Source organism: Saimiri boliviensis, chromosome 12, assembly GCF_048565385.1.
Source record: "Saimiri boliviensis isolate mSaiBol1 chromosome 12, mSaiBol1.pri, whole genome shotgun sequence".
In the NCBI taxonomy this organism is placed as follows: Eukaryota; Metazoa; Chordata; class Mammalia; order Primates; family Cebidae; genus Saimiri; species Saimiri boliviensis.
This window is the reverse complement of record NC_133460.1, coordinates 8,807,879-8,828,686: the sequence shown is the minus strand read 5'-3', so window position 1 is coordinate 8,828,686 and position 20,808 is coordinate 8,807,879. Positions and strand designations below refer to the sequence as shown.

At 59.2% G+C, this 20,808-nt stretch overlaps 6 protein-coding genes across 9 annotated transcripts in view; 4 read left to right on the top strand and 2 right to left on the bottom strand.

Moving 5' to 3' along the window:
- On the top strand, window positions 1-2,435 carry LOC141580696 (uncharacterized). The gene is made up of 3 exons (XM_074383175.1): window positions 1-48; window positions 939-1,701; window positions 2,091-2,435. Exons 1-2 carry the CDS (start codon window positions 1-3, stop codon window positions 1,680-1,682), a joined length of 792 nt encoding a protein of 263 aa, XP_074239276.1. The 3' UTR covers window positions 1,683-1,701; window positions 2,091-2,435.
- A 6,965-nt stretch (window positions 2,436-9,400) lies between these two features.
- Window positions 9,401-10,977, top strand: CLDN9 (claudin 9). The gene has a single exon (XM_003928444.4). It carries the CDS (start codon window positions 9,841-9,843, stop codon window positions 10,492-10,494), a length of 654 nt encoding a protein of 217 aa, XP_003928493.2. The 5' UTR covers window positions 9,401-9,840; the 3' UTR covers window positions 10,495-10,977.
- Window positions 10,978-11,189: 212 nt separating this feature from the next.
- Window positions 11,190-16,595, bottom strand: CLDN6 (claudin 6). The gene has a single exon (XM_010339097.3). The coding sequence runs from the start codon at window positions 12,486-12,488 to the stop codon at window positions 11,826-11,828; it is 663 nt and encodes a 220-aa protein (XP_010337399.1). The 5' UTR covers window positions 12,489-16,595; the 3' UTR covers window positions 11,190-11,825.
- Window positions 16,596-16,601: 6 nt separating this feature from the next.
- On the top strand, window positions 16,602-18,640 carry TNFRSF12A (TNF receptor superfamily member 12A). The gene is made up of 4 exons (XM_003928575.4): window positions 16,602-16,759; window positions 17,487-17,591; window positions 17,823-17,957; window positions 18,039-18,640. The coding sequence occupies exons 1-4, from the start codon at window positions 16,666-16,668 to the stop codon at window positions 18,092-18,094; spliced, it is 390 nt and encodes a 129-aa protein (XP_003928624.3). The 5' UTR covers window positions 16,602-16,665; the 3' UTR covers window positions 18,095-18,640.
- Window positions 18,641-18,881: 241 nt separating this feature from the next.
- On the bottom strand, window positions 18,882-20,196 carry HCFC1R1 (host cell factor C1 regulator 1). Of its 3 annotated transcripts, XM_003928446.4 has the most exons (4): window positions 20,102-20,196; window positions 19,730-19,786; window positions 19,489-19,617; window positions 18,882-19,255 (listed from the first exon to the last, which is right to left on the bottom strand). In XM_003928446.4, the coding sequence occupies exons 1-4, from the start codon at window positions 20,194-20,196 to the stop codon at window positions 19,120-19,122; spliced, it is 417 nt and encodes a 138-aa protein (XP_003928495.1). In that variant the 3' UTR covers window positions 18,882-19,119. The 3 variants fall into 3 exon arrangements, with proteins under 3 accessions (XP_003928495.1, XP_010337400.1, XP_074237810.1); XM_010339098.3 differs by lacking the exon at window positions 19,730-19,786; XM_074381709.1 differs by lacking the exons at window positions 19,730-19,786; window positions 20,102-20,196 and adding an exon at window positions 19,940-20,036.
- A 337-nt stretch (window positions 20,197-20,533) lies between these two features.
- The window catches only part of THOC6 (THO complex subunit 6), a 3,359-nt gene continuing 3,084 nt past the window's right edge, over window positions 20,534-20,808 (top strand). For both annotated transcript variants that reach the window (XM_074381708.1, XM_039478066.2), the window contains exon 1: window positions 20,534-20,617. In XM_074381708.1, coding sequence (XP_074237809.1) covers window positions 20,579-20,617 — 39 coding nt within the window. In that variant the 5' untranslated portion in view covers window positions 20,534-20,578. The remainder of the gene's footprint in view (window positions 20,618-20,808) is intronic.

Sequence of the window (20,808 nt, the reverse complement as noted above, 5' to 3'; positions counted from 1 at the left end):
ATGGGTAAACAGGACAATTTCACACTCCAGATTGATGGGGGTGGGCGGGTGCGGTGACTCATGCCTGGAATCCCAGCACTTTGGAAGTCGGAGGCTGGCGGATCACTTGAGCCCAGGAGTTCGAGACCAGCTTGGGGAACATGGTGAGGCTCCATCTCTACAAAAAAAATTTAATAATTAGGCCGGGCGCGGCGGCTCTCCGCCGGTAATCCCAGGGCTTTGGGAGGCCGAGGCGGGCGGATCATCTGAGGTCAGGAGTTCGAGACCAGCCTGGCCAACATGATGAAACCCCATTTCTACTAAAAATACAAAAATTAGCCGGGTGTGGTGGCGGGCGCCTGTAATCACAGCTACTTAGGAGGATGAGGCAGGAGAATCGCTTGAACCCGGGAGGCGGAGGTTGCAGCGAACTGAGATTGCACCACTGCACTCCAGCCTAGGGCATAGAGGGGAAACTCCGACTCAAAAACAAATAAACAAATAAATAAGGTATAATAATTAGCCAGGAGTGGTGGCGCGCGCCAAGTAGTCCCAGCCACTTGGGGAGGCTGAGGCGGGAGAATTGCTCGAGCCCGGGAGGTCGAGGCTTCACTGAGCCGCGCTCGCGATACTGTACTGTAGCCTGGTCGCGAGTGAGACTCAGTCCCCAAAAAAAGCCACCAGAAAAACAAAAAAACACATTGGTAGGGAGGAGCGCCTCGGGGTCGCAACGAAGCCACAGATCCTCAGACCAGGTGGGGGCGCCCACTGCGCGTGTGCAGTGCCCGGTCTCCTGGCTAGTCCAGGGCGGGGAGCAGCGGCGGCACCTGAGACACAGCGATTGGCTGCGACCAGGAGAGGGCGGGAAGAACTTGGCGGAGAGCGCTGATACCTGATTGGCTGTCAACAGTAGCCCGTGCCAGCTGCCGGGAGGGGCGCGGAGGCCGCGAACGCACTAGTCTCTGATTGGCTGGAGCACGGTGCGGACGTCCGCGATTGGCCGGGCCGGTCGGAGCGCGGCGCTTGGCCACCTCGGCAGGTTCGAGGCCGCTGCGGACTGCGCGCTCTGGGGCCCCGGAGTGGCAGCCGCAACCAAGCTGGCGGCGCGGCTGCCCCGCTCCAGCTCGCACCCGCGGCTCGCCCGCGCCCGCGCCCACTCGCGACTGGGCCGGGCCCGCTCGTCGCTGCCGCCGACCCCGCTGCCCGCGCCGTCCCTGCCGCACCCGCCGCTGCCCAGCCTGCCGCCAGGCCTGAGCCCCGGGCCGCCGCCGCCCTCCGCGCTCGCCCTGGCGGAGCTGCCGCCGCTGCCCGCGCTCCCGCTGGCGCCCGAGCCGCTGGCGCCGTGGGGTCCCGGAGCGCATCTGGCGCTGCCTGAGCTGCCGCCCGAGGCCTGCGCGCCCGCGCCGCCCGCAGCTGCGCTCGCTCTGCAGGGTCTGCCGCGCCTGCCGGCGCCCGCGCCGCCACCCGCGCACCTGCCGCTGCCTCCGCTGCCCGAGGCCGCCGTCGCCGCCACCCCCGGGCCCGTGGGTGCGCGCGGCCGCCTGCCCCTGGTCTCCGAGCCGCCCCCGCAGCTGCTGCCGCCGCTGCCTGCTCGGCCCTCACCCTTCAGCCTGCTGGCGCCCCCCGCTACCCGCGACCCGTGGCCACTGCCCGCTTTCCCCCCGCCCCCACCGCCGCATTTCTTCCTGTCGCCTCCCTGCTGAGCCGGCCCTCCCGTGGCGGGTGAGTGAGCGGCCCCCCTGCCTGGACACAGGGCCAGTGCCCCTAGCCGCCTTCCCCCGGCATGGATTCAGAGGATGGGGGTAAGAGCCCGGTTTGGGGAGGAGAGAAAGGGGAATCGGAAGCAGCCCAGGTGTGGTAGAGAAAGGGGCGAGTCTGAAAATAGACTCGTCTAAAAATTCGAGTTTTTCTTCTATTTTCCCTTGGTGCCCTCCTGCAGTCCTCTTGCTAGGTTATTTGAGAATGTAACCCATCCCTTGAGCTGATAACCTGGCTTGTGATCAGGGCAGTGGGCGGGGCCCACAGCACATGCCCAGGGAAATGGGGATCAAGGAGATGAAAACAAAAGCTTAAAGTGCTTTAACTATATCCAGATGTTTCATTTCTCTTAGAAATAAAGGATCTGGATGCCACGGCGAAGACCATCCTCAGTTTATGGCTGTTGAAAATTCTGATCCTGCCTCAAAAGACTTAAGAAGTCTAACTTTCAACTGAAACAGATCCAGGGGTTGGGCTGGCCGTGCAGACCAGGGAAGCTACGGTGTGGATCGATACTGGACCCGAAGGTCACATGCAAGGGCTGTAAAGTCATCCCCACGGAACAGGAGAGCTTCCCTACCCCTCCTTCCCGCGCTGGGCCCTGAGAGGAGGCTCCTGTTCTCCCTGGCTTTGCCCACACCTCACCCGCCAGTTTCTGTGCAGCTTCTAAGACTCAATAAAGTTCTCTTTGTTCCCTGGGTGGCCTGAGCTCAGGTAAATCAGGCGGAAGTTCTATCTCAGTGGGCTCTTCTCCAGCAGCCCAGGACCAGTATCAGGAAGCCAACCTTGACCCTGGGAGACCTTGGAGAGCCCAGGACTCACCGCCGAGAAAGGCAGTGCTAGTTCCTTGTGACTGTAGTAACAAATGTGTACACACTGAGTGGCTTCGAACAACAGAAACTTATTCTTTACAGTTCTGGAGGCCAGAAGTCAGAGATCAAGGTGTGGGCAGGACCATGTTCCCTTCACCAGTGCTAGGGGAGGGTCCCTCTTGCCTCTCCCACCGCCCGGTGGCTCCAGGCCTTCTGCGGCTTGTGGCCACATCAATCCAGTTCTCCCCTCCCTCTTCACATGGCCTTCTCCCCAGGTCTGTCTCCAATCTCCCTGTTTTTATCTTTTAAGAGGTCAGATTGTCATTGAATGTAGGGCCCACCTGAAATCTAGGATACTCTCATTTTGATATCCTCAATTTAATTACATATTTAAAGGCCGTTTTATCAAGTAAGAGCACATTCACAGAGTCCAGGACCGAGGGGGTGAAGGTACTCTGCGTGCCCCCATCCATTCCGGACAGGCAGTGTCCTCTCTTCTTTGGGGCTGGCCTGCCTTCCCAGCTGTCTTCCCAGAACGGAATGTGTCAGGTCCTGTCTCAGTGACCTGGAGCTCTGGGTGCCTTGGGCAGGAGCTGATGGCACTAGTACCTTGATAAAGTTCTTACTGGCACCCGAAGAAAATAGATTGACTTTCCTTCCTCTTCTCTGACTTATGGCCAGGTGCCCATTCCCTTTGGCTTGCCACTCCTGAACTTTATATAGTTCAGGCCTCCTCTCTCAGCTAAGAAACAGGAAGCCCATGGACAGAGTCTACTCCTGAAGACAGCGTAGCCCCAGGGGCTCCCACCCTCACAGGGTGGGAGCAGTAACTGCTGCTGGTTGAAATTGACAGTTACAACTGATAATAAAGTTAATTGTTACCCAGTCAATGGAGTGTGCCCAGGTTTACAAGTGAAACCTCCATCACACTCTGACAGAATATGCTTGCCTTGAGTTAGTACCTACCTCAACCCCCAGGGAGGTGTCAGGGTTGAAGCAGAGCTCTCCTCTCTGCTTTACAGCCAGGAGGCACCTGAGGTTTGGGCAGCTGTGACTTGCTCAGGGAGCCCTGGGGTGGGGCTCCCATGAATTCCCAGGAGTCCAGCCCACTGCCCCCTGCAAGTGGGGAGCAAAGGGCACTTTCCAGGCCAGGGATGTGGCTGTGAGAGTGAGCCAGCAGGTGAAGGGGAGCTTCCCCCGCATCTCTGTGGGTTTCCCTGTCCTGGGAGTCTCAAAGAATTTGGGAAAAGGAGGAATGGAGCAGTGCTTGGGAGGCCCAGAAGGAGGAGAGGCCCTGCCCCACTGCCTGTCAGGAAAGAGGCTCAGGAGGCCCTCTTAGCCCACCCAGGGTCTGGGTGGATGTCAGGCGTGTCCTGCTTCCTGCTGCACACTGGGCCAGGTTGGCTCAGCTCCCTGAGCTCCTTCCTATCTATGAAGGCATGCAGCAAGCCCGTGAGGGTGACTGCCGTACCACCCGATCTAGCTGCACCTTTTGGTTTGGGACCCAGGGGACTGGCTTCTCTACCTGTAAGATCAGGGGCTCGGCTCCTCCGGGTGCAATGAGTGACTCTGCCCTTGGGGTTCTTAGCGTGCAGCCCTCACACCAAACCCCAAACTCCTCCTGGGGCATGGTAGTTCCTGGTAACTTCGCTCCCTCCCCTTGTTGTGGGGCCACACTTCCCCCTCTAAGAGGTGCACGTTAACCCACTTCTACCCTATCTAAGCTGAACTCCGGTTTCTGCTGCCCACCTGAGTCTTCCTTCCCCTCTACCCTCCTAGATGGAACAAAAACGAGGTCCGTTTTGTCGCTCCAGGAAGGGGCTAGTGGAGAGCCAGCTTCCTTTCCTCCCAGGGTAGTACAGTGAGGAAGGTTCCCCTCCTCCACCTCCTTCCCCAGACATGGCGGACGGGGGAGGGGACTTCACTGGACGTGTTAAAGTGCCATTGAGGAGGTAACCACACCAAGGGGCCCCCACTTCTCCATATCAATGTCATTCTGGCCCCTCAAAGTCCCCCGATTAGGCCCCAACCTTAACCCTTCCATTCCCAAGATCCAACTGAATCCAGGTCATAGGGGTGCCTAGGAGAAGGTGTGGGGCCTCCCAGCCTAGGCCTAGTGAGGGCTGAGGACAGACAACAGGCAAACTGCTGCCCACTTGTCCTGGGAATCCTCCCAACATAGGCAGCTCCCCGACCACCCTCTCCCAGCCTCTCCTAGGCTCCAAGATATTTCCACATCCATACTTTTACTCTGCCCACCCCCCCACCCAACCCTGGGCTTGGGGAACTACTTCGTTTTATCTTAGAGATCTGGAGTGGGAAACTTAGGGTGGGAGGAGACTGAAGCTGCCCGGGGCCACTGTGAGGGCAAGTCCAGCGGGTTGGTCACCTGGGTGGGGGTGTGCCCATCCACTGAGCAGCCGCCTCCCACAGCTGACCAGTTCCTGGAGTCTGGGATTTCTTTCCTCTTTGCTCGAGTGTGGAGATGTTGGGCCAAAGAGGAATTGGAGTCTTAAAAACCTGGGGTCACTGGGCGAGGTGGCGCACACCAGTAATCCCGGCACTTTGGGAGGCTGAGGAGGGTGGATCACTAGGTTAGGAGTTCAAGACCAGCCTGGCCAAGATGGTAAAACCTCGTCTCTATTGAAAATAAAAAAAAAAATTAGCTGGGCAAGGTGGTAGGCGCTTGTAATCTCAGTTACTCAGGCGGCTGAGGCAGGAGAATTGCTTGAATCTGGGCGGCAGAGGTGGCAGTGAACTGAGATCCACCACTGCACTCCAGCCTAGGCGACAGAGTGAGACTCTCATTTCAAAGAAAAAGAAAAAGTATGGTGGTGCCTGCCTGTAATCTCAGCTACTTGGGATGCTGAGGCAGAATCACTTGAACCTGGCAGGTGGAGGTTTGGGTGAGCTGAGATTGCCGTTGCACTCCAGCCTGGGCAACAAGAGTGAGACTCCATCTCAGACAAACAAACAAAACAACAAAACCTGGGCTTCTCTTACGCCCTTTCCGGGCACCACGCTCACCGGATGTGTGCAGACCCCCACCAGGCCATGACATAGGGGTTTAGAGCTGCCTGTGGAGCCGGCGGGCCACTGAGGCAGGGCCCCACTGCAAGTGGACCAGCCATTCCGCTGTCCCTCGGATGCAGGACTCAGTATTCAAACTGAGAATGTCCCTCGAAAAAGTGGGAGCTGATCACCTTAGGCCCAAGGCAAAGGAGGACTTGTTTGGGCCCAGGGAAGAGAATAGTCCCTGGGTTGGGGCTTCTAGGTGGGGGCCTTCCCGAGGGCCAGGCTCACCGGCTGCCTCCTGACAGCTGCCCAAACCTGTGCGGCTGGATTCCTCGAGGCCCCTGGATAGCTGCGAGGCAGCCCACGGACTGGCTGGCCTCTGTCTGCCTTTCTTCTCTGCTCTCCCCACCCCCATCCTGTGAAATCTGAGCCCCAGGGGCAGGGCGAGCCTGACAAACCCTCTGAAGATTCCCTGAATCCATCGATGGCCATTTTCCAGCCCCTGTCATCACCCCCCATCCTCCAGACTCCATAGGGCCACCAGGTCAGCCCCTTGTACAGGAGGAGCCCCTCTCAGTGGAGAGGCCTAGGGGGTGGTATGAAGGAATCCAGACTTCTCTTTACCTTCCAGACCAGCTGACTGGCGCTGGCCTCAGTCTCTGTATTTTCCAGAAAGATCTTAAACTCTTTTGGGTCAAGGCCCCTTTGCAAATCTGAAGGAAAGTATAAACCTCTCTTCTAAGTATCGTTTTTCTTTTTTTACAGACAGGGTCTCGCCTAGGCTAGAGGGCGGTAGCATAATCATAGCTCACTGCAGCCTCCAACTCCTGGGCTCAAGAGATCCTCCCACCTCAGCCTCCTGAGTAGCTGGGACTACAGACAGGAAACACCTCATTTGACTAATTTTTGTATTTTTATTTTTTGTAGAAAACGTATTTTGTAAAAATAAAAAATTAAGTTTTGTATTTTGTAAAAAAAAAAAAAATTAATGAAAAAAATTTTTGTATTTTTATTTTTTGTAGAAAATGTTGCCCAGGATGGTCTCAAATGCCTGGCCTTAAGCAATCCTCCTACCTTGGCCTCCCAAGTAAGTGCTGGGATTACAGGCGTGAGCCTCGGTGCCTGGACCCAAAAGATGCTAAAACCCTTTCCCAGAAGTGATGCTTTTTTATTTTTATTTTTTTATTTTTTATTTTTTTTTAATTTAATTTTTTTTTTTTTTTGAGACGGAGTTTCGCTCTTGTTACCCAGGCTGGAGTGCAATGGCGCGATCTCGGCTCACCGCAACCTCCGCCTCCTGGGTTCAGGCAATTCTCCTGCCTCAGCCTCCTGAGTAGCTGGGATTACAGGCACGCGCCACCATGCCCAGCTAATTTTTTGTATTTTTAGTAGAGACGGGGTTTCACCATGTTGACCAGGATGGTCTCGATCTCTCGACCTCGTGATTCACCCGCCTCAGCCTCCCAAAGTGCTGAGATTACAGGCTTGAGCCACCGCGCCCGGCCAGTGATGCTTTTTTAAAAGACAGAGTCTTGCCTAGGCTGGAGTGTGGTGGCAGCCACTTTGGGCTGGAAAATGGCCATCGACCGACTCAGGGAATCTTGCGGGGTGTTTGTCCAGTTCGCCCAGCCCCTGGGGCTTGGATTTCACAGGATGGGGATGGGGAGAGCAGAGAAGAAAGGCAGAGGGGAGCCCAGCAGGTCAGTGAGCTCCCATGCCTGGAATCCCAGCACTTTGGGAGGCCAAGGCCAGGTGGATCATGAGGTCAGGAGATCGAGACTATTCTGGCTAACATAGTGAAAGCCCCTCTCTACTAAAAATACAAAATTAGCTGGGCGTGGTGGTGCGCACCTATACTCCCAGCTACTGGGGAGGCTGAGGCAGGAGAATTGCTTAAACCTGGGAGTCGGAGGTTGCAGTGAGCCAAGATTGAGCCACTGCATGTGCCTGGCCACCGGCTTCCCCAAGGCAGTGCCGTGAAGTAAGGCAGCCACCAGATGTGCATGGTGCCTGATGGGCACCCCCAGCCCTGCCCCTACCAGCCAGTGGGTGCCAGCATACCCCAGCCATCCCAGTACCAGGCAGGTGAGAGGCTGTTCCAGCTGAGGGCCCATTCTGAGGATCCTCTGTACCTCCCTGGAAGCTGTATGAATGGAGAGAATCTTCCTCACATCACTTTTTTGCTTTCTTTTTTTTTTCTTCTCTTGATACGGAGTCTCCCAAGGTTGCCTAGGCTGGAGTGCAGTGGTGCGATCTTGGTTCATGCAACCTCCACGTCCTGGGTTCAAGCGATTCTCCTGCCTCAGCCTCCTGAGTACTCGGGATTACAGGTGCCCACCACCACACCCAGTTTTTTTTTGAGATAGAGTCTTGATCTGTCTCCAGGGTGGAGTGCAGTGGTATAGTCTTGGCTCACTGCAACCTCTACCTTCCAGGTTCAAGTGATTCTCCTGCCTCAGCCTCCCAAGTAGCTGAGACTACAAGTATGCAACACCATGCCCAGCTAATCTTTGTGTTTTTAACAGAGACAGGGTTTCACCCATGTTGGCCAAAATGGTCTCTAACTCCTGACATTGCGATCTGCCTGCCTCGGCCTCCCGAAAAGCTGGGATTACAGGTGTGAGCCACCGAGGCTGGCCATCACACCTTTTTCAGACAACAATCCTCAGAGATTCTGAACACCCAGGCAGAGGCCCACGGGAGTCCATGAACCCCTCCTCAAAATGAGGGGCACATGTTTGTGGGCACATATTCTGTGAGTCCCATGAGGTTTCTCAAGTGGGTCTTTGACCAAAGGAGGTTAAGGACCTTGAACCTCCATGTCTGTCCCAGGTAGGGGTCAGGATTTGAGCTTTGTCAGTGGGACTCCCAGGCTATCCCAATGAGTGGAATCACAGGCTCTGAGGGGGTTTTTCTGCAGGGAAGGCTTTCCTGCAAACTGGAAGGTAGGTCTTGGGGACCCCTGAGTCCCTGGGTTTAATCCCCATGCCCACCTCTGGGGTGTGTTGGCCCGGGAGGCCTACCTGGCTACTCACCCACCCACAACTGGGTCCTGGGCTGCGCTGGACCCTGGGTTTCAGCCCCAGCCCCTCCCACCTCCATCTCCCTTCCGGAGTCCCCCACAACCTCCACAACAGGCCAAGTATACTCTGGACTCTGGAGACCTTGGGCAGCTCAGCTCAACCCTGGTTTTAGCAGCAGGGGCGGCAAGAGCACACCTGAGCTGAGGCTGAAGGTGAGGGTAGTTTTCTAGGCCGTTGCCAGGGCGATGCCACCTGAGCTGGGCGCCAGGCACCTGTCGTCCGGGGAACAGTGCGGGCGGGGCCCTTCCCCCGGGAGCTAGCAGGGCCAGTGGGCTGAGACGGAGGATGGATCAGATTCCAGAGAGTCCCGGGTAGGCGGGGGTGGGCGATACTGGGGAGCTGGGGCATGTTTGCATCACGAAACTGGGCCGGGGGAGAGCAGAGTCGGCCGGGGAGGGGCTGCGAGAGGATAAGGCTCAGGAAGGCAGGCCGAAGCCCCTGCATGCGTTTCTGTCCTGAGCCTGTTAGTTTTTTGACCCCCACTTCCTTTCTTCTTTAGCTGGTCCTCCGTCTTCCCCTCCTTTGCCCTTGGTTCCCACGTGCCTGGATGCTACGCATGCTCTTCCTCCCCTGTCCACTCTCAGCCACAGCATCCCCTGCTGACCCCAAGGCCACTCATCCACCCACCGCCTACCAGCTCCCAGCCCCGCACCCTCCCTGTGGCTCAGGTCTCCCTCGTCGAGGCCTCCCTGCACTTCACTCTGCTCCTCCCCTGCCTGGGCCTTAAAACCCCGCCTGCAGCCGGCAGCCGGCAGAGTCCCCAGGTGGCACCGGCAGAGGCTGAATCGCTCAGTGGAAACCTGCGCCAGCCCGGAGGGTACGAGGCTGTCCTCAGCGTGGCGGTGCGTCTGGAGGGCCCGTGTGAGCTCGGCCCAGGCGTGACTGCAGGGTGGTAAGAGCAGCAGCACCCTCAGGGCATCTGATGGGCAACGGCCCCTCGAGGTGACACCCACCACTCAGCTGATCGGGGCCTGGAGTCTGCTTTGTGCTCTGCGAGGATCAGAGACACCTGCAAGAGGCACGGAGAGGAGACGCCATTCAAGAGGCTCCTGGAGCTGAGGACTGGCCTGGCCTGGGGACACCAACCAGGCCCCCCTTCTGCTGGGCACGAAGACCCCCCACCCAGCACACCTGACACACCTGCTGAGTCACCCAGGCCGTCTGGGGCTGAGAAGACCTAACGAAGGGGCCAGATGGCTTCCGCTGGCTTAGAACTGTTGGGCATGACCCTGGCTGTGCTGGGCTGGCTGGGAACGCTGGTGACCTGCGCCCTGCCCCTGTGGAAGGTGACCGCCTTCATCGGCAACAGCATCGTGGTGGCCCAGGTGGTGTGGGAGGGGCTGTGGATGTCCTGCGTGGTGCAGAGCACAGGCCAGATGCAGTGCAAAGTGTACGACTCGCTGCTGGCGCTGCCGCAGGACCTGCAGGCCGCTCGAGCCCTCTGTGTCGTGGCCCTCCTGCTGGCCCTGCTTGGCCTCCTGGTGGCCATCACAGGTGCCCAATGTACCACCTGCGTGGAGGACGAAGGCGCCAAGGCCCGCATCGTGCTCACCGCGGGGGTCATCCTCCTCCTCGCTGGCATCCTGGTGCTCATCCCCGTGTGCTGGACGGCGCATGCCATCATCCAGGACTTCTACAACCCCCTGGTGGCTGAGGCCCTCAAGCGGGAGCTGGGGGCCTCCCTCTACGTGGGCTGGGCGGCGGCCGCACTGCTTATGCTGGGCGGGGGGCTCCTCTGCTGCACATGCCCCCCGCCCCAGGTCGAGCGGCCCCAGGGACCTAGGCTGGGCTACTCCATCCCCTCCCGCTCAGGCGCGTCCGGACTGGACAAGAGGGACTACGTGTGAGGCGGAGGGTTCCCCCTCAGAGCCTGCTGCTCCCCATTGCCCTGCACCTTCCACCTTGACCATAGGCCCTGCTCCACTACAAGCCCCTACCCCAGGAAAACACACTTTCCAAAAGCCCAAGCTACGCCTGGCTGCAGGGCTGGGTCTGCTGGCCTGGCTGAGCTCTTCTCAGTGGGGTTCCCTTTGATGTTCTCCCCCGAGCTGGGCAGCCCAGACGTGTTGGGCACCCTGGCCTGCCCCCGCCTCCCCAGTAATTGTTTCCTTCCATTGCCCAGGACACTGGCTGGTCTTCCTTCTCTTCTGAGCCCGCCCTTGCCCCAGGAACCCTGGCTTCACCAAAAGGGCAGCAGCTCCTTGGCTCCAAAACCAAGCAGCTGACTGTGCCCTCCCAACCCTGGAGTTGGCATGGAGAGTCTGCCCAACACCTCCCCCTCCTTGACATCGCCACCCAAGATTGGGAATAAAGAGAACATTTGTAACTGGGCTCCCTCTGATCTGTTCACCGCCACCGGGGCTGGGCAGGGACAGCCAGGTGGCCTCCCTTGGTGGCTGTCAGGCCAAGGTCTGGCTCCAGGTTCTGCCTGGGTTTGCTCACTCAAACCACGGGCAGAGGGCAGAGGGGAGCGTAACTCACTTTTGTCCACCTCTCCCCCTAGCCAGGCTGGGCACTCAGTAATCCCATGCAACACCAAACACACCAATAAAACATGCTTTATTTGGTAAAAACATGAGTATAAGCAGGGCAGGATGGGCAGGGCAGAAGGGTACAGTACTGGAGGTGGCAGTGGGGGGGTCTACACAGCTGGGACCTTTGGAGGTGTGGACATCCTATCAGGACAGAGAAGGTCCAAAGTTCTGGAGGAGGGCAGTCCTTTGTTAACAGATCACTTGCTTTCCCAGAGGTGAAGAGAGGGGCTCCAGAGGCCTGAGTAGGATGGAGGGGTGGCTGTCCTGGCAAGTCTAGGGAAGCCCAGCTCCCAGCAGCAGCAGGAACTCTTGAGGACAGTCTGTCTTGTCCCAAAGGCCAGCACAGCAAGCAGCCTCCACATTAGTTCCACAGCTCGACTGGCTTCTAAGATGGGCATCTCTATGGTGGAGAAAGATCCAGAATCTCAAAGCATCCCCTCTTTGGCTCCGTCATCCCAAGGTGAGAAACAGCAGATCCCAGGTGGGAGTCTGAGTCACCTTCTTGGTTGTCTTCAACGGATTTTAAATACCCTCAGTCAAAAGGACAGCAGTAGGAGGAGGCAGAAACAAAAGATCCCAAAGCTGTTGGGCACCACCACCTCTGGATGGCTCTAGCACTGGTGGAGCCCCCATTCCCTTCCACGTCAGACGTAATTCTTGGTAGGGTACTCAGAGGGCCCCCGAGAGACGGCAGGGGCTGATGGCGAGTAGCGGGCCATGTAATGGCTGGGGCCCCGGGATCTCCCCGAGGGGCACGTGCAGCACAGCAGCCCCCCACCCAGAAACAAAAGGGCTGAGGCTGCCCAGCCCAGGTAGAGGGAGGCCCCCAGCTCCCGCTTTTGGGCCTCAGCCACCAGGGGGTTGTAGAAGTCCCGGATGATGGCGTGCGCCGTCCAGCACACGGGGATTAGCGTCAAGATCCCTGAGATGACAAAGACAATCCCAGAGATGAGCACTAGGCGGGCCTTGGAATCCTTGTCCTCCACACAGGTGGTACACTTGGCCCCAGCAAGGTAGACCAGCAAGCCAAGCAGGGCCAGCAGGAGGGCGATGACACAGAGGGCTCGAGCGGCCTGCAGGTCCTGCGGCAGCGCCAGCAGCGAGTCGTACACTTTGCACTGCATCTGGCCTGTGCTCTGCACCACGCAGGACATCCACAGCCCCTCCCACACCACCTGGGCCACCACGATGCTGTTGCCGATGAAGGCGGTCACCTTCCACATAGGCAGGGCGCAGGACACCAGGCCATTCACCCAGCCCAGCATCGTCAGGATGACTCCCAGGATCTGCATTCCGGCAGAGGCCATGGTGAGGGTGAACGAGCTGCACTGTAGTGGGGACAGAAGCACAGCAAGGTGAGGCCTGGAGGGCCCAGACCTCAGGCCACATGCGGACAGGACACCAGGGGCATGCGCCCTGGAAAGTGGTCATCATATCCCGCACCTCAGTGGAGACACGCTCCCAGAGCCTCACTTCTCATGGGCAAAATGAGCACTTAATGCTTTAGTACTTATTTTTCTTTCTAGTTATGTGACAGGCACCAGCGCAAGACAGCGAATGTGCAGGCAGCCCTGCCCTGGCCACTCTGAGTGTAAATGAAAGATGACAGGGTGAAACCTATGCAATGCCAGTCCAGGGCCAGAGCCAGGGATCAGGCTGCAAGGCGGCAAAAGCAGGATGAGAAGACGTTGCTATTTCCAGGCAGTTTCCGTGTGGAATGGTTCGGTTCTAGCCCCGAGTTTAAGGTGCAGTATTTGTCTGTTTCTTTTTGTTTGAGACGGAGTCTTGCTCTGTGACCCAGGCTGGAGTGCAGTAGTGCAATCTTACCTCACCACACTGCAACCTCTGCCTCCCTCCAGCCTCAGCCTCCCAAGTACCTGAGATTATGGACGCGCACCACCATGCCTGGCTAATTTTTGTATTTTTAGTAGAGTCGGGGTTTCACCATGTTGACCAGGCTGGGCTCGAACTTCTGACCTCAGGTGATTAGACCGCCTTCACCTCCCAAAGTGCTGGGATTACAGGTGTGAGCCACCGTGCTCAACTGAAACTTGTTAGTTTTGACACTAAGATTGGCGATTCCAAGCTTCCTCCCACCACCCAATGTCTCTCATAACTTGATCCCACCCTCCAGGCTGGCAGACACCAGCTGGATCTTGGGATCTTGTATCTCAGACCCCGCCTTCCCACACCCTACAGGAGCCACCTGAGCCTGGAGATTAGTCAAGCTCCTCACATCTGGAGGCCCAGCCAAACCTGGGAGCAGCAGGAGAGTTGAAGAAAAAGATCATTAACTCCCCACCCAAAAGAAGCAGTTCCTTCCCCAAAGCCACTCGCTGACTCTCTCGTCCCACCCTCTGATCTCACCTAGGAGAGTGTAGCCTGAAGGCTGAGGGCCTTTTCCAAATTCCTAAATGCGGTGCTAGATTCCCCTCCAGACCAGTTCTCCCACCGACACCTGGCCTGCACCTGAGTCCTATCACATCCCAGCAGTGTTGGAGGCCGTCGAGGGGATCACCTCTGCCTAGGGCTTGGCTGTGGCCTCCCACTGCCCAGAGTTCTTACGTTCTACGGCACGGAGCTAAACTTATCCCTGCCTGCAGTGGCCGGAGGGCAGGCTCTCTACTCATTAGCCGGGGGCCCCAGGCCTGGGCGGAGCTGGCCACTTTGGGAAGACTGACCCGGGGAGGCTGCCCGGTCCAGGCACTAGGCCTCTGGCAGAGTTAGGGCCAGGGCCACGCTGGTCTAGGCGCTCCAGTCCTCTGCCCTCTGAGTGCGTCCCTGCCCCTTTCTTTTCCAGGCACTGCAGGCCCTACTCCGTCTGAGGGCTCCCCCGCCCACCCGCCCAACCCAGCCAGGGAGCTGTGCGCCCAGGAGGGGTTCGATAGCTGCAGTGGCCGCAAGGTCCGCTCTCGCAGGTGAGCGGGAAGGGGGCGAGGGGCGCCCCGCCCCGAGAGGCAAGGCAGGTGGGGGAGGGCGCCCGGGGTTTCGGTGTCTTTTGTCCCTGGGGAAGGGGGAGGGGCGTTTAACCCTTGGGAGCCGCCGAAGGACCCGACCGCCGCCGAGGCTTGGGAGCAGACCGCCCCGACCCCCTCAGGGATTCGCCCATCCAGGTGGCTGCAGCCGGAGTTCGAAGGCACCCCTACCCACGCCGCCACCACCCTGCACCCGACCCCAAGAGGCGTGTCTCCAACGCGCACACTTGCCCCGGACTCACCTGCGAAAGGGGTAAGAGAAATTCCTAAGCCGAGTGTCGGGAAAGGGGCGGAGGCGGGGGGTCTTAAAGACGCGGTGACGTCACTGGACCACCGCCCCGGAGGAGGGGCAGAGACCCTGTCCCAGACGCGAGCGGGCGTGCGAATCCCAGCCTCGTCAGAGGAGGGCGCCGGAGGCTGGGGTCGCTGCGCCAGGCAGGTGGACGTCCAGACTCACCGAGGGTGACGGGCGCCGGCCGGGCTTAGGAGAGAACAGAGCTTGAGTCTCCACTGCAGCGCTTATACCGCGCGGCGACGTGGGGAACTCACCTAACCTTCCCGATCCTTCGTTTCCTACCTCGCAAAGTGGAGGTAACAAGTCTGCATTTTATTATGTAACTACTTCCTAAGGTACAAATTAAAGGGCACACTATTAGGATTATTTTAGAGAAAATAAATATTTTCACTGTGTCAGTGAAGTGACACGGTGACTCCAGGCTGGAGTGCAGTGGTGCGATCACAGCTCACTGCAGCCTCAACCTCCCGGGCTGACGCGATCCTCCGGCCTCAACCTACTGAGTAGGTGGGATTACAGGCGGCCCGCCCCACCGCGCCTACCTAATTTATGTTTTGTACAGACAGGTTACATTGCCCAGGCTGGTCTCGAACTCGGGGACTCAATCGATCTGACCTTCTTGGCCTCGCACTGCGCTGGGATTACCGGCTTGAGCCACCGCACCTGGCTAGAGCACATTATTTTTATGTTTTTTGTTTGTTTGTTTTGAGACGGAGTCCTGCTCCGTTGCCCAGTCTGGAGTGCAATGGCACAGTCTCCGCTCCCCACAACCTCAGTCTCCGGGGTTCCAGCAATTCTCCCGCCTCAGCCTCCCGAGTAGCTAGGATTACAGGCACCCAACACCAGGCACGGCTAAATTTTGGAATTTTAGTAGAGACAGGGTTTCACTCATCTTGGCCGGGTTGGTCTTGAACTCCTGACCTCATGATCCACCTGCCTCCGCCTCCCAAAGTGCTGTGATTAGAGGCGTCAGCCACCGTGCCAGCCCTATTTTTATGTTGTTACTGTTAAAACCCTCAGGCCCTTAAGAAAGCTGCAGTGCCCAGTCCAACCTGGGCAATATAGTGAAACCCCGGTCTCTACAAAAAATGAAAAAATGGCCAGGCGCGGTCCTAGCCCTTTGGGAGGCCGAGGCGGGCGGGTCACCTGACGTCAGGAGTTAGAAACCAGACAGAACAACATGGAGAAATCCCGTCTCTACTACAAATACAAAATTAGCCTGGTAGTGAGTGCCTGTAATCCCAGCTGCTCCGGAGGCTGAGGCAGGAAAATCGCTAGAACCGGGAGGCAAAGTCTGCGGTGAGCCGAGGTCGTGCCATTGCTCTCCAGCCTGGGCAACGAGAGCAGAAACTGTCTCAAAAAAAAAAAAAAAAAAAAATTAGCCGGGCGTGATGGCGCGTGCCTGTGGTCCCAGCTACTGGGGAGGCTGAGGTGGGAGACTCACCTGAGCCCAGAGAGCCGAGATTGCGCCACTGCACTCCAGGTTGAGCAAGAGTGAGATGCAATCTCAGGAGGTGTGGGGTGGGGGGTGGGAAGGAAGCTGCAGTGATCTCTGCAGGAATTAATTGTTCGTGTCTGATTCTTTTTTTTTTTTTTTTTTTTTTTGTGGGGGGACGGAGTTTTGCTGTGTCGCTCAGGCTGGATGGAGTGCAGTGGAGCGATTTCGGCTCACTACAACCTCCGCCTCCCGGGTTCAAGCGATTCTTCCACCACAGCCTCCCGAGTAGTTGGGATTACAGGCGCGCGCCACCATGCCTGGCTAATTTTTGTGTTTTTAGTAGACATGGGGTTTCATTATGTTGGTCAGGCTGGTCTGGAACTCCTGACCTTGTGATCGGCCCGCCTCAGCCTCCCAAAGTGCTGGGATTACAGGCGTGAGCCACCGCGCCCGGCCGTTCTTGTCTGATTTCTGTTATGTGCTGCGGAAGGAAGCACTCGGGTCTGATTTCTGATTTCCCTACCCGACGCGCCCCGGACTAGACCACCGGCGGGGCAAAGGAGGGGTCTATGTCCCTGCCAGGTCCTGGCAGCTCCCGCGCCAGGACTTTGTTGAATGAATGAATGAACCGAGCGGGCCCTGCGTCCCGGAGCGGACCTCAAGGCTGGCGGAGGCGAGAGCTCCGCCCCGGAAGGCGGGGGCGGGGGCGGGGCAGCGGCCATGGGTCTTGCCGGCCCGCGGCGGGCGCAGACAGCCGCGGGCGCGGGACGTGCACCATGGCTCGGGGCTCGCTGCGCCCGTTGCTGCTGTTCCTCGTGCTGGGGCTCCGGCTGGCGTTGCTGCGCGCCGTGGCCGGAGAGTGGGCGCCAGGTACGCAGGGTGCGGGGAGCGGGGAACCCTGGGCCGGGGCTCTGGAGCCCAGATTGGGTGCCCGGAGGACAGCGAGGAACTGGGGGAACAGGCGGATGTGGGGATCTGGGGTCAGGTGGGCTTCAGACAGCGCGCTTCCCGCTGTGGGAGCTTCCATCACTTTCCAAGCTTCATTGAGAATCCGGGCCTCAGTTTCTCCCACTGTTCAGTTGGGGTTGGGGGAGAGGGATCTTCGGTTCCGAAAGTTCGAACTAGAAGTGGAGACAGAAAGTAAGTTTTGAGGGCGGGATGTTTAGTCTAGGAAGCGGCACGCCCCCACCCCGGTCTGTACGGGTTCTAACTAGCCCCAGTGACCGATGAGTTGGGGGGGCTGTCGAGAGGCACTAGGGTCTGTGCCCTCTATACCATGTGGGGTGCCCCCTTCTATCCGGTGACTTCAGTGCCCAGCTATGCGGGGGGAGGGACCGGGGTCGGGCCCGGTGCCCAGGAGTGAGTCACCCGCCGGCGGCAGGGGGGTTATGGGGACCTGACACCCCCACACCCAGCGTCCCGCGCTACGCCCTCCCTCCCGGAGCTGCCGTGTCCCGGTCGGGCCGTGCGGTCACCTGTGAGGAATGTGCGGGGAGGGCGCCAGTGACTCACGTTATTCGAGCCGGCCGACCCTGACCTCAGGCCCCAGAATAGCCGAGTCCCGCCCCCAGCCTCTGACCCTCGGCCCCCTCCCCAGACACCGCCCCCTGCTCCCGCGGCAGTTCCTGGAGCGCGGACCTGGACAAGTGCATGGACTGCGCGTCGTGCCGGGCGCGACCGCACAGCGACTTCTGCCTGGGCTGTGAGTGGGGCGCGGGGCCAGTGGCGATCGGATCCCAGACTGGGAGAAAGGGTGGCTGGTGCGGAGATGGGGGCCGAGGGCTTCGCATCTGGGAAATCAATCAGGGGAAGGTGGGAGTGGGGAGGGGTCTCAGGTCAGGGAGGGGGCGCCACGGCTGGGAGAAGGCTGAAGGCTCAGTCCTAGGGGGCTGGTCTGGAGAGGGGCGAGGTCTGACTCCAAGTGCGCCCCCAGGCGCTGCGACACCTCCGACCCCCTTCCGGCTGCTTTGGCCCATCCTGGGGGGCGCTCTGAGTCTGACCTTCGTGCTGGGGCTGCTTTCTGGCTTCCTGGTCTGGAGACGATGCCGCAGGAGAGAGAAGTTCACCAGTAAGTGGGCCCCGGCCTCCCCAGCCGCGTCATCACTCGACCTTTCCCCTGCCCTTGACGACCCCACCTCTTATCTTGCAGCCCCCATAGAGGAGACCGGTGGAGATGGCTGCCCGGCCGTGGCCCTGATCCAGTGACAGTGCGCCCCCTGCCAACCGGGGCTCGCCTACTCATCATTCATTCATCCATCTAGAGCCAGTCTCTGCCTCCCAGACGTGGCAGTAGCCACTCCAGCCACAGGGGGGTGGGGGGTGGTGAATCACCTCTGAGGCCTGGGCTCCTGCAGGGTTCAGGGGAGCCTTCCAAGGTGTCTGGTTGCCCTGCTTCTGGCCTCAGAACAGAAAGGGAGCCTTAAGCTGGCTCACACAAACAGCTGACACTGACTAAGGAACTGCAGCATTTGCACAAGGAGGTATCCTCCTCCCTAGAGGCCCTGGGGGCTAGGCTGACTTGGGGGACAGACACTAGGCCCCACTCACTCAGACGTCCTGAAATTTCACCACAGGGGTCACCAGCCTGGGGGGTTAGGGACCTATTTTTAACACTAGGGGGCTGGCCCACTAGGAGGGCTGGCCCTAAGATACAGACCCCCCCAACTCCCTAAAGAGGGGAGGAGATATTTATTTTGGGGAGAGTTCGGAGGGGAGGGAGAATTTATTAATAAAGGAATCTTTAACTTTAAATGGTTTGGAGAGGCTGTGATCCCCGACTGACTACCCTGAGCTGGAGGGAGGGAGTGAGTCAGCCAGCCACGGGGGCGGGGGTGAGGCTCTGACTCACACATTCTCAATGCCTGGAACTCAGCCGGCCAGGACCTGGCTGGCCCTAACAGTTTTCCAGGGAAGATCTTGAGAAGAAACCCCAGCATCCTGCGCCTCTGCCCTCTCCACCACCCCCAAAAGCCCCAGGTTCCAGATGGAAGCCTTTCTTTGCTCAGCGATCTTTATTCAGGTCTTCTTGGGGGTGGGATGCCGCCCTTCCCATGCTCCCACCCCTCTCATCCCAGAGCTCCATTGGGCTCAGTGTCCTCTGTTGAGGGAAGGTCTTGGTGCCCAGATGCCTGGTCTGGAGGAGAGGGAGGCTCCTTGTCCCTTTGCGGGAGTCGCTGGTCTCTTCTGTTGTGGGGAAGAAGGAAGGTGGGAGGGGCGCTGTCCACTAGCACTCAGAGCTCCATTATGTCCCCAGCCGGGGTTGCAGGGTAGGAGGGACTGGGGGTGTCCCCCAGCCTCAGCAGCCGGAGGGCTTCAGGGATGAGGCTGCCAGGGTATCGCCAGAGAAGCAGCTCAGAGCAAGAGCTCCTAGAAGAGGAAATGATAGTCGGCATGGGGGCTGAGGCTGGCCTAGCTGAGCACCTCCCACCAGGTCCAGGTCCCCAAGGGCTCCTGGGTTCTCAGCACTTTCCAAAGAGCCAAGATGGGAAACAACCCAGAGGTCAGCTAGAGCTAAAAATGGCACGATGAGGCAGGGCCTGAGGTCAGCTCTGAGGACCGCCTGTGATCCTGCAGAAGGCCTGGCCAGTGGAGGCGCCTACCTGAGTGGGGGCAGGGCCGGGGGGAAGGCCATAGGGGGGCTGCAGTAGGGGTGGTCATTGTGCAGGCTGAGTTGAGAGAAATGGGTGGCCATGTTCTCCTCAGACAGAAACTGCTTGCGCAGAGGCTCCCTGGGGAGAGATGAGAGACAGGGAAGCTGGGATACTGAGGCAGGTGGCAGCGTGTTGGGGACCAGAGGTGACAGAGATCTTGTTGGGAGTCCCTCCCTGCCCCCAAACTCACTGCTCCTCCTCCAGGCGCCGCTTGGTGCTCAGGGGCACAGCTCCTCGGAGAGGGGAGCTGGGAAAAAAAGACAGCCTGGTGCACCCCACCCTCTTGGCCCCTTCCCAAGGATCTGCCCGCCTGAGCCTGCAGCATCAGCCAGGAGCCCCAAGCCCATTCCTGTCTCAGGTGGTGCCTGTCCCCTCTCTCCTGGGCCATCCAGCAGCGTACCTCGAAGTCTCGACCCTGAGCCTTAGACCCAATCTGGTCTCAGCTCACATCTAAGCCCGGCCGATTCGCCCAACACCGTGTCCATCCTGCAGACCAGCCCTGAGCACCCAGCCAAAGCTCCTGCGGCCCTTGGTCAGGCCCACCCTGGTCCCCTACACGCACCTGGCTTCCAGGCCGCGAGTCACCCCCAAGGCGGCCCGCGGGAGGCGCTGGGCCCCACCCTGGGGGCCTCGCTCCAAGGGCTGCTGCAGAATCATTGGGTTTTGGGGTCCTGCGGGTGGGATCTGGGCGACGGGGGCGGAGTCTCTGAGGGCGTGGCCCAACGCGAAGGGGTGTGGCTTTAGGCGTGCGCAGCGGCGAGGTTCTGCGCGGGCGCGGAAGACGGGTGGCGCGTGGCGGAAGGCGGGCCTGTTTCTCGGGGTGGGGGAAGGTATCTGGCTTAGCGGAACTGCGGTGGGCGCCACTTCTTAGTGTCGGGGGTTTTCGTGGCGCTCACCTCGGCTCCTGGGGTTCTTCAGTACAGTACGCAGCAGCCACCTTCGCGCCGAGCGCCCCGAGGAGGAACCGCTCTAGGCACGTACGGCTTCGTGAGTGAGGTTGCGTCGCGCGCGGAGCGCTCTGGGACTTGTAGTTCTGGAGATGGAGCGAGCTCTGCCGCTCGTGGTGCCTCTGGGTCAGGTGAGACGGACGTGGTGCGCGGTTCCTTCTGGGGTTTGTAGTCCATGCATGACTTGGACTGGGCGGGCAGGGTATCGTGCCCGGAGCCTTGTTTTGCTTGGGCTGTTTGTGGGACTCAAGACTATGACCGGGGGTGGGGAGCGGGAAAGTAACCAATAAGGCCTCAGGGGCTTAACGCAAGTCAGAATAGG